The following is a 10,996-nucleotide window of genomic DNA, read 5'->3' as shown; positions in this document are numbered from 1 at the left end:
CATATTCTTAAAATAAGCTAGAGAAAAGAAGATGTCAAGAAAATCACATGGAAGAGAAAATACATTTACAGTACTCTATGTATTTATTGAATAAAATCTGTGAGTGGACTCATGCAGCTCAAACTCCTGCTGTTGGAGAGTCAACTCTATATAAGAAGTCCAGTGTAATCAATCATCTTTTTAAAGGCACATGAGAGAGGAGTAACCATGGGAGGAGTGGAAAATGGATGCGATGGAGCCATCTGATTCTTAGTGTCTCCTCCTTAGGTGGGAATGATTGAGGAGGCAGAACAGTGGCATGTGGCTAAAAAGCTGTGTGTGGAAAGGTTTAAGGGCACTCTGTAAAGTCATGTGTCTCATTTTTTTTTTTATTCCCATCTTCCTTCCTTCCCTAGTCATCTTTAGGCAGGCCGTGAGAAGCTGCAGCCATGTCTGATTTTGTGGAAAGCGAAGCCGAGGAGTCCGAGGAAGAGTACAATGATGAAGGCGAAGTGGTGCCCCGAGTCACCAAGAAATTTGTGGAAGAGGAGGATGACGGTGAGGAGGCCCCAGCCTCAAGCTTCTCCCCACTATTGCTAAGCTTTGGATAGTTGGATTCTTGCTGATGAAAGGCTCAGGCTGAGCACAGAAGTTATCACACATGAGGTACCAGCTTGAGAATTTTCAGTAATTTATAGAAAATACTTACTGAGCATCTGCTATATGCCAGGCACTGTGCCTAGAACTAGAAATATAAAATAAAGACCCTGCTGTCATGGAGTTTACATTAGTGGGAGGGGACAGACAGTAAACCAACAAATAAATACATAGGTAATGTTTTCCTCTTGTAGAGACCTAGGAGTGTTGGTATTTATGTGCCCAGTTTCCTATTTCTCTGGCCAAAGTCAACCATTAGTGACCCTCAGCAGAGTAGAACCATGAAATAGCTTTAAAGACAGAAAGGTAAACGTAAGTTTTATCAAAAGAATTATGGATAAAAGAAGTAATATAGCCGCTGAATTTATAAACTAAGAGGAAAACAAAGATTATTGGTGGCTCTAAAGCCCCTAGTGTGATTTTGAAGAGCCCAAGTAATTAGGAAAATCATCTTGCCTAAAGACAGATGGTGAACATAGAAAGGAGATCGTCCTTTTCCAGATGCTGCTCCTCTAAGTCAGTGGCCATGTTTTACATCTTTAGATGGGGCTGAAAAGTCAACATGGCACTCATATCCTTAGCTTCAGAGCAGAGAGAGAATCACAGTAAAGCAGGTGGCCCTGCCCCACCTCAGCCCGTTACCCAAACTCCATGCCTCAAACATGCATGTTTTCCAGATGAGGAGGAGGAGGAGGAGAACCTAGATGATCAGGATGAGCAAGGCAATCTGAAAGGCTTTATCAATGATGATGACGATGAAGATGAAGGGGAGGAGGATGAGGGTAGTGACTCTGGTGATTCAGAAGATGATGTTGGCCACAAGAAGAGAAAACGCAGTGAGTAGTCTCTCCTCAGTCAAGCGAGGCTGGGGTGGAAGTTGCAGTGGAGAAGGGGACTCCCCGTCACCATGCGTAACGCTTTGTTTTCTCCAGCATCTTTTGATGACCGCCTGGAGGATGATGATTTTGACCTCATTGAGGAGAATTTGGGTGTCAAAGTCAAAAGAGGAGTAAGTGTCATTCTTTGTCTCTGTCCCTGGGATGAAGGAAAAAGGCCTTGAAATTCAGTGATTTCTGGGGGATGAGGCACCTCCAGAACAGTGTGGGAAGCATCAGAGAAGAGAAAGTTGCTCTGTGCCCTTGTGCTGTGGCAACTAGATTTGCATCCCAGTTCTGGGTACCTATTAGAGAAAGGCTTGTCAGAGTTTCAAGGGTGGGCCTTGGTGCTGAAAGAGCATCACGTAATGTGTTCTTTGCCATCCCCTTGGTCAGCAGAACTTTGGTGGGGAAATGGGAGTGAGATTAGAAAGCAAGCATCCTTATGCCAGTCCCCTCAGACCCTGATGAGACAGGTTTTCCCACCCCTAGCAAAAGTACCGACGTGTCAAAAAAATGTCAGATGACGAGGATGACGACGAGGAGGAATATGGCAAAGAGGAACATGAAAAAGAGGCAATTGCAGAGGAGATCTTCCAGGATGGGGAAGGGGAAGAAGGGCAGGAAGCCGTGGAGGCCCCCATGGCTCCTCCAGAGGAGGAGGAGGAAGATGATGAAGAATCAGGTATGTGGCATCAGGCTGGGAAGCCTGGGTTTGGGTGGGTGTTGGGATTGCCTAGCCCCTACGAGCAGGGTGGGAAACCATTCTTCAGCTACAGGCCCCCAGCATTTGACAGAAAGAAGTTCATTTGCAGGAGCCTCCCTACTCTTCTCCTCACTGGCCACTCACATAGGAACTAAAGCCACTCAGTCCTGGGTCATGCCCTGCCTCTGAGTACTAATCCCTTCCTTCCCTGCCCAGACATTGATGACTTCATTGTGGATGATGATGGACAGCCTCTGAAAAAACCTAAGTGGCGGAAAAAGCTTCCCGGATACACAGATGCGTGAGTGGGGTCTGGTACGGGGTGGTGATAAAGGCATCTGAGTAGACATAGGAAGGAGGATGTCAGAGGTTTCTGCCAAAAATGGGACGTCCCAGCTCTCAACGTTTTCGCTTCCCCACCTCAGATAACCTTTACTAGGCAGGAATGTCAGACTGCTCCTAGAAGCCCTGAGAGCTCTCTGCATTATAGGGCCAGTGTGGGCTCAGGATGGAGTCACATGTGTGTAGGCCTCCATCCAGCCTCCCTCTACACCTGCAGCTCCGTGTTTATTTATTTATATGTTGGCTTTCTAAGTATAATTTTGTTGCAGGAAAGCTTTTGCTCTAAGGGAATACTGTAATGTCTTAGGAAAAGATGGATCTGCTGAGCAGAGTATGGACCTATCTGCCCTGTTGCTGTTTGATCCCTGACACTGGCACATACCAACCATAGGCTTTTTTTCTTCCAGAAATATCCCCCAACTAAGTCTTTATTCCACAGTAAATATGCTTTTTTCATTTACCTTTCTCTTAATCTTCTTTGTTTCCTTTGGGGCAAGTCAAGGATCTATGCATGGGCTGCATCTCTCTCCTCTCACCAGAACCTGGGCCAACTGCCTCTTGCTGTCACCCACAGGGCCCTGCAGGAAGCCCAGGAGATTTTTGGTGTGGACTTTGACTATGATGAGTTTGAGAAATACAATGAGTATGATGAAGAACTGGAGGAAGAGTATGAGTATGAGGATGATGAGGCTGAGGGTGAGATCCGAGTGCGCCCCAAGAAGACCACCAAGAAACGTGTGAGCCGCAGGAGCATCTTCGAGATGTATGAGCCCAGTGAGCTGGAAAGCAGCCACCTCACAGATCAGGACAATGAAATCCGAGCCACCGACCTGCCTGAGAGGTTCCAGGTAAGAAAGCACGAGCTTCTGTAACTTCTGCCCATCTGTAATCACTGCCCTGAGCCTCCTTGCTCCAAGCGCTGTAGCAGAGGAACAGTCTAACAACAATCTGATATTGAATGGTATGTAGGAAGTTGGCTTTGAACCCCACCTGACCAGGGGGTACAGGGACTCCAGCTCTTAGAGAAGGCTCTTGTGCTGCTTATGGTTCTTGAAATGGCACTCTTTCTTTAGTAGATACATAAGGTATCTACTTCATGCCAGGACATACCATCTACTTCATACCAGGACAACACTCTTCCAGGGTGCCGGAAATATGTGTCTGGAACACACGTTTCTCTCCTGAAGTGGTGTGTGTTTCCCACAGGGGATACAGGATAAAGTCAGTCTCATTGTTGTCTTATCCCCCACAGCTCCGCTCCATCCCAGTTAAGGGGGCTGAAGATGATGAACTAGAAGAAGAAGCTGACTGGATCTACAGGAATGCCTTTGCCACACCAACCATTTCTCTGCAGGTATCCAAAAAAAGATCCTTCTGTTTGACATGAACTGGAAGCCACTTCATCAAGATGAAGACCTTCTCCTCCCATGTCCCAAACGTCTATGTGCCTAGTACAGGACAGTATGAGTGTGTGTATGTGTATGAGAGATTTTTCTGGATTTCATCAAAGGTTATCCTTTGACATGAAACAGTTTCACGCATGGTAAGACAAAACAAGTAACAGCATTGTTGCTGTTTCTTTTTTCTTCTGGCTCTAGGAAAGCTGTGATTATCTAGACCGAGGGCAGCCAACCAGCAGCTTCAGTCGAAAAGGGCCCAGCACAATTCAGAAGATTAAAGAAGCCCTGGGCTTCATGCGAAATCAACACTTTGAGGTAGCACCTCAAGCTCTCTAATGGCCCATTGGTTAGAAATTCAGCTGGGGGGGCGCACCTGGGTGGCTCAGTCAGTCGAGTGTCCAGCTCTTGATTTCGGCTCAGGTCCTGATCGTGGGATCGAGCCCCACGTCAGGCTCTGCGCTGGGCATGGAACCTGCTTTAGATTGTCTCCATGTCCCTCTGCCCACCCTCACCCCCACCCCCCACTTGTGCGCATGCTCTTTCTCTCTCTCTCTCTCTCTCTCTCTCAAAAAAAATTCACCTGGGGGTGAGGGAAAGGGGAGCTACCTGTCAGGTGGGGAACCCCCTTCTGTTCTCATATGTGGTCCGTTGGCTCAAGAGTGTGAGAACCAAAGGAGACGCTAGTGATCAGGAGAACGATGCTACCTATCTGCAGCATCGTTTTCCACTATGGGGGAGAGCACGTGCCCTTAAGGAGCCTGTGAGGGAGGTCAAGCTTCCGACTGTTGAATTTTCTGGTGCTATTTTACCCCTCTGGCAAAGGAGCTCCTTACAGATCTTTCCACTCTGGTTGACTGCAGTCTCCCTGCCATTCTAGGTGCCTTTTATTGCTTTCTACCGTAAGGAGTATGTGGAGCCTGAGTTGCACATCAATGACCTGTGGAGGGTGTGGCAGTGGGATGAAAAGGTAAGATGGATCCGTGCCCTGCTAAGAGGCTGAGGTGTGGATTGGGCACCACTACTACCGGAGCCCAAGCCTCCTATACATACCATGGCAGCCCAAACCTCCCCAGCCTGTCAAGCTCCCCGCCAGGGTCTCCTAGTAAGGAACAGAGCAGCCTCAGGTCTCCAAGGCCAAACATCAGCCCCTACTCCTGCCTTGTCTCCTCCTAGTGGACCCAACTGAGGATCCGCAAAGAGAATCTAACACGGCTATTTGAGAAGATGCAGGCTTATCAGTACGAGCAGATATCCGCTGACCCTGACAAACCCCTTGCTGATGGCATCCGGGCTCTGGATACCACCGACATGGAGAGGTGACGTGTGCAGGGTTTATTCCATTACAAGGAATAAACTCAGACCAAAGGCGGGCCCCCAGGGAGCAGCATAACCTACAAAATCCTCAGCACAGGGCCCATCCCTTAGAAATCCAATTTGTCCCCACATCAAAAGTGATCTTTCTGGCAGGCAAAATCATCTTAGTTATCTATATTGATGTAAATTGTTAAAAGGATAAGACAGTCATGTTTGCCGATCTGAGAATTCCCTGCATGTAAAGTTACATGGGAAACCAAATTATAACCAGAAAGTGGCTTGATGAGTCTGCAATCAGTGTGGAGTGTGGGAGGGGAGCAGATGACTTCAGTGGCCAGTGTCACGAAGCTGGGGAGGAGGGGGGGGGGCAGACTTGTCAAGGACTCTGAACTTTGCTAGAGATATGATGCTTCAACTTCATCTCCATTTCTAACAACCACCGACCACCATTTGACATATTCCTTCTCTAAGATACCTTGGTTGCAAGTAAGTCATGGTCTAGTGGTGCTGTATAGCTCTAATAATTGAAGAATACAGGCACCCATCCCAGTTGGGATCTTGCCTCACGGGAATTGGACCTCTTGTAGCAGAAATGGGTTTATATTCTTACTCAGTGATAATTGAGGTCTTCTGTTCTTTCCTCCAGGCTTAAGGATGTGCAGTCAATGGATGAGCTGAAAGATGTCTACAACCATTTCTTGCTTTATTATGGTCGTGATATCCCCAAGATGCAAAATGCTGCCAAGGCCAGCCGCAAGAAGCTGAAGCGTGTACGGGAGGAGGGAGATGAGGAAGGCGAGTGCTGGAAAAGAAAACCCAGGAGGCTTGATGGCCACGCCGTCCCCTAGGATGACCTGGGCTGAGTGCCCTTTGGGGCTTCTCTCTTACATGTGTCAGATCCTCGGGAATGACTAGAAACTGGAGCACTAACTCATGATTTCTTCCCAGGTGAGGGTGAAGAGGCAGAAGATGAGGAGCAGAGGGGCCCAGAGCTCAAACAGGCCTCCCGCCGAGATATGTACACCATCTGCCAGAGCGCTGGGCTAGGTAAAAGCTAGTTGCTTTGTGTCCTGGGTTTTGTAGCCATGAGCAAGGGGAGTTCCCTGGTAGTCGCTGGTGGGCAGGAAGAGGACTTGACATCTGAGAGAATCACCAGTCCAGTTCTGAACACTGGCCCCCCTGCACCCACACCCACCCCACAGTAATGGCCAGGCCTTTCCCTAACTTCCTAAAGGAATGGGAAGCTCACATGATCAGAGAGATGGAGTCCATCCTATCTCTGAGATGTTCTTTTAGTAAACTATAATTTCCACCTTAGTTCTGAGCCCAGGAGTCACAGAAAATTCTTGTTTCTCCTGCCTCATAACAGCCTGTCAGGTGCTTAAAGGCAGTTTTACTATTCCTTGTAAACTTCCTGGTCCTGCTTTTTCATGACCTTTTTAAAGTCTAGTGCCCAGAATTGCTGCTCTGGATTCAGAGAGCAAAGAAATTTGTCAGCCCAGCTGTTGTCTTACCTTTCACCCTCTTGTTTGCTTCAGATGGTCTGGCCAAAAAGTTTGGGCTTACTCCGGAGCAATTTGGGGAAAACCTCCGGGACAGCTATCAGCGGCACGAGACAGAGCAGTTCCCTGCAGAGCCTTTGGAGCTGGCCAAGGATTACGTTTGCAGGTAGGCGTACAGCAAGTGGCTGGCAGGAGGAAGGGCCTGAGGGCCAGACACTGTCATCCTGCAGCTGCCCCATTTTCCCCACAGCCAGTTCCCTACGCCAGAAGCTGTGCTGGAAGGTGCCCGCTACATGGTAGCCCTGCAGATTGCCCGAGAGCCCCTTGTCCGACAGGTGCTGAGGCAGACCTTCCAGGAGAGAGCCAAGCTCAATATAACCCCCACCAAGAAAGGTAGAAAGGTGAGCTGGGTGAAGGGTTTTGATCCAAGACATAGCCCAGCTCTGTGTCAACTGAACTGAGTTTCTTGCTTTAGTGTGCAGCTGAGCCGTCTGCCTGTGAGCAGGGAGGCAGTCTTTTCTCCCAAGGTCAAGCCAGCTTATCTGAGCCTTCTCTAAGAGCTGGACTCCCTGCATCCCCTGGTCAGGGCATCAGTAGGCTGATAATTCCTCTTGATGTCTGCAGGATGTGGATGAGGCCCACTACGCTTATTCCTTCAAATACTTAAAGAACAAGCCTGTTAAGGAACTGAGAGATGACCAGTTCCTCAAGATATGCTTGGCTGAAGATGAAGGGCTACTCACCATTGACATCAGTATAGACATGAAGGGGGTAGAAGGGTAAGCAAAGCTCTGGGGTGGGGGCTCTTTGAGGAAGGGCTCGATGAGGGAGGGGTCCTTCAAGAATGTGAACCGCAGTTTGAGAGTTGAGCGAGTCATTGTCCCTGGCTCACTCAAGGTTTGTGGACATCTGAGTATCCCCTGTCCTCCATCCCCGACACTGCCGTGTTGTCTCTCCTCAGCTACGGCAATGACCAGACGTATTTCGAAGAGATCAAACAGTTTTACTATCGAGATGAGTTCAGCCACCAGGTGCAGGAGTGGAACCGGCAGCGCACTATGGCCATCGAACGAGCTTTGCAGCAGTTCCTCTATGTGCAGATGGCCAAAGAACTCAAGAACAAGCTGCTGGCCGAAGCCAAAGAATATGTCATAAAGGTGAAGACAGAAACTCATGGTCTTTGGTCCTGTGATTTCCCCAAACTAGAGCTGAGAGTGCAGGAACTCCTTAATAGTAGTCTTCTAGCTAATGGAGAAACACTGAGGGCAGGGGGAGGGTAATCACAGGGAGCGCAAACAAGGCCATGGATCACTCCAAAACCTCCCCATTTGAACAGCCTCTTGGCTTGCCACCCCCAGTCCAAACGTTCTTTGTTTATATTACTGTTCTCTGCGTACTCCCCTGTTTCTAAAAGCAAGGTATGCCTTAGCACCATAAGCCCTCCAAGGGCTAGGAGCAAGTGCGCATGTCAGTACAACCTTGGCACATGCGCACCTGCATCTGTTTCCATGGCACACTTGGTGAGCCTCTCGGCCCTAGTGTCTGGTGTGTCTCCTCCTCAGGCCTGTAGTCGCAAACTCTACAACTGGTTGAGGGTCGCACCCTACCGGCCAGATCAACAGGTAGAGGAAGATGATGACTTTATGGATGAGAACCAAGGGAAGGGCATCCGCGTCTTAGGCATCGCTTTCTCCTCTGCCAGGTACCTGCTCGTTCGTGCCTGCCCAGCCTCACCCCTTCCCTGACTTCCTAATCTCATTCTTTTCTTAGTTATATTCTCTTATTTCTGACTGTTGCACTATTCTTTTCCGGTCTGGTTGGCAGAGATCACCCTGTGTTCTGCGCCCTGGTCAACGGCGAAGGAGAAGTGACAGACTTCCTTCGGCTGCCCCATTTTACCAAACGGCGAACTGCATGGAGAGAGGAAGAACGGGAAAAGAAGGCACGTGGCTGGGACGGGGTAACCAAGTGTACACCTTAAGTGCATTTTACAATTCCATGGGGATACGTGTTTATGGTCTACGCAACGTCCCATGCAAGACCCTCGTTATCTCTACCTGGTTGCTGAACCCTGGAGTCCTGGGAGAAGCCTCACTTCCATAAGCAGTAGATGGCGCTCAAGTTCTGGTGCAGAATTTACTTCTGGCTGGAGGCCAAGTCCTAGGCCTTGTGTGCTTCTGGGAGCTGCCATTATGGCCTCAGTTCTTACCAGCATCTGGGTCATCCTGTTCCAGCAGCTGAAAGCCAGTGAGGCATTAAGCCAACCTTTTCCCAGCTTTAGCCTTTCAGTGTTTTTTTCCAAGGAAGGAGAAATTTGAATTCATCTCACATATATGTTTCTGAATTTTTTTTAACCTAATGGTATCTTTCCATTTTGCCAAGAGAGGTGCATCCTAAAGTAATTTTTAACAACCTTTTTTTTTAAGATTTTATTTATTTGAGAGAGCAAGAGAAATAGAGAAAGCATAAGCAGGGGGGAGAAGGAGAAGCAGGCTCCCCACTGAGCAGGGAGCCCGACGTCAGGCTCAATCCCAGGACCCTGAGATCATGACCTGAGCAGAAGGCAGACACTTAACCTACTGAGCCACCCAGGCACCCCATTAACAACCATTTTTTAAAAAGAAAACACTGAAATGAGATTAGAATAGTCCTGACAACCAAATAGTGGTTTATGTTAGCAAAACCCAAGTATGTTTGGATCAGTCAGAGGAGCATGGGACTCTTGATCTCAAGGTTGTTGAGATCAAGCCCCACGTTGAGTGTAAAGATTACTAAAAAGGAAGGAAAAGAAAAAAGGAAGACCCAAGTGTGGTTTTTTTTGTTTTTTAAAGATTTTATTTATTTATTTGAGAGAGAGAGAATGAGAGAGAGCATATGAGAGGGGGGAGGGTCAGAGGGAGAAGCAGACTCCCCGCTGAGCAGGGAGCCCGATGCGGGACTCGATCCCGGGACTCCAGGATCATGACCTGAGCCGAAGGCAGTCGCTTAACCGACTGAGCCACCCAGGCGCCCGACCCAAGTGTGTTTGACCACAACCAACTATGAGCCAGAAGTATAGTAACTTTAGAAAATGTTAATGGATATATGACATTCAAACCAGAGGTCTTAGTTTCCTTGTTTTATGTTTCAGTTAGACAGTGTGTGTGCATCGTGTCTAACTTGGACCTTACCATTCTCTGGTCTTAAAAGGTCTTGGCGCTACTTAGGGAGAGAAAACTGTTAGAGATCTTCCTATCTTCAGAGCCATTTAGTTCCAGTTTTATTTCAATCCAGGCTCAAGACATTGAAACCCTAAAGAAATTTCTTCTGAACAAAAAGCCTCATGTGGTGACAGTTGCAGGAGAAAACAGGTAGGGGCACCAGGGGATCAGACTAAATTAACTCATCCCTTCTTATTGAATCTGGCATATGCCTCTAACAAAGCGGACATATGCCTCTGTAGACCCTTGGTAAATTTCCCATCCCCGGGGGGGTAGTTCTTTGTCTTCAAAGCCCTTTCCCTACCACCCTACCCCCATCCCAGCCCTGAGTCTGTCTATTCCTGAGAAACAATTCAGAAAGAGCCCTGACCCAAAACCCCTCATCCCTCCAGGGACGCCCAGATGTTGATTGAAGATGTGAAGCGCATTGTGCATGAGCTGGACCAGGGCCAACAGCTGTCCTCTATTGGGGTGGAGCTGGTTGATAATGAGTTGGCCATTCTCTATATGAACAGCAAGAAATCGGAGGTAATGCTGGAGCCCCCATTCTTGGGACCTGAACCAGTAAGAGCTGTCAATACCAGGGAAATTTAATAGGGAAACGAGAGTGATCAAGGGCACAGGACTGCACTTACTCACTTACCCACGTGGGGGTGCTTCATTTTGCCAGTCATGGCTCAGATTGGGAGCCCTGCAGATTAAATTGGCCCCAGAGAAGACGAGAAAGTGACTTAAGGCTAGAACACTTTGGATTTCCTTTTGTTGTTCAGAGCTAATGGAACTTAATGGTCCTACTGGTCCTCATTTGACTCTAGGCAGAGTTCCGGGATTACCCTCCAGTGCTGAGACAAGCCGTCTCCCTGGCCCGGCGCATCCAGGACCCTCTGATTGAATTTGCCCAGGTGTGCAGCTCTGATGAAGACATCCTGTGTCTCAAGTTTCATCCCTTGCAGGTGAGTAGGGTTTTGAGAGGCAAGCCTGGGCAGACAGAATGGCACAGGAACCTTACCCCTGCCTGCTC

At 48.4% G+C, this 10,996-nt stretch overlaps 1 protein-coding gene across 1 annotated transcript in view; it reads left to right on the top strand.

The window, feature by feature from the left end:
• The window catches only part of SUPT6H (SPT6 homolog, histone chaperone and transcription elongation factor), a 32,378-nt gene that overhangs the window by 9,264 nt on the left and 12,118 nt on the right, over window positions 1–10,996 (top strand). The window contains exons 2-22 of the mRNA XM_021704404.1: window positions 396–537; window positions 1,314–1,472; window positions 1,569–1,645; window positions 2,004–2,196; window positions 2,434–2,518; window positions 3,134–3,407; window positions 3,812–3,913; window positions 4,158–4,274; window positions 4,837–4,926; window positions 5,133–5,275; window positions 5,920–6,068; window positions 6,222–6,320; window positions 6,812–6,941; window positions 7,026–7,176; window positions 7,400–7,554; window positions 7,737–7,932; window positions 8,338–8,477; window positions 8,600–8,717; window positions 10,049–10,125; window positions 10,368–10,503; window positions 10,791–10,928. Of these exons, the coding sequence (XP_021560079.1) occupies window positions 429–537; window positions 1,314–1,472; window positions 1,569–1,645; window positions 2,004–2,196; window positions 2,434–2,518; window positions 3,134–3,407; window positions 3,812–3,913; window positions 4,158–4,274; window positions 4,837–4,926; window positions 5,133–5,275; window positions 5,920–6,068; window positions 6,222–6,320; window positions 6,812–6,941; window positions 7,026–7,176; window positions 7,400–7,554; window positions 7,737–7,932; window positions 8,338–8,477; window positions 8,600–8,717; window positions 10,049–10,125; window positions 10,368–10,503; window positions 10,791–10,928 (2,838 nt within the window). The 5' untranslated portion in view covers window positions 396–428. The remainder of the gene's footprint in view (window positions 1–395; window positions 538–1,313; window positions 1,473–1,568; window positions 1,646–2,003; window positions 2,197–2,433; window positions 2,519–3,133; window positions 3,408–3,811; window positions 3,914–4,157; window positions 4,275–4,836; window positions 4,927–5,132; window positions 5,276–5,919; window positions 6,069–6,221; window positions 6,321–6,811; window positions 6,942–7,025; window positions 7,177–7,399; window positions 7,555–7,736; window positions 7,933–8,337; window positions 8,478–8,599; window positions 8,718–10,048; window positions 10,126–10,367; window positions 10,504–10,790; window positions 10,929–10,996) is intronic.

This window comes from Neomonachus schauinslandi, chromosome 15 (genome assembly GCF_002201575.2).
Source record: "Neomonachus schauinslandi chromosome 15, ASM220157v2, whole genome shotgun sequence".
Lineage (NCBI taxonomy): Eukaryota > Metazoa > Chordata > Mammalia > Carnivora > Phocidae > Neomonachus > Neomonachus schauinslandi.
This window is presented reverse-complemented; position numbering and strand designations above follow the sequence as displayed.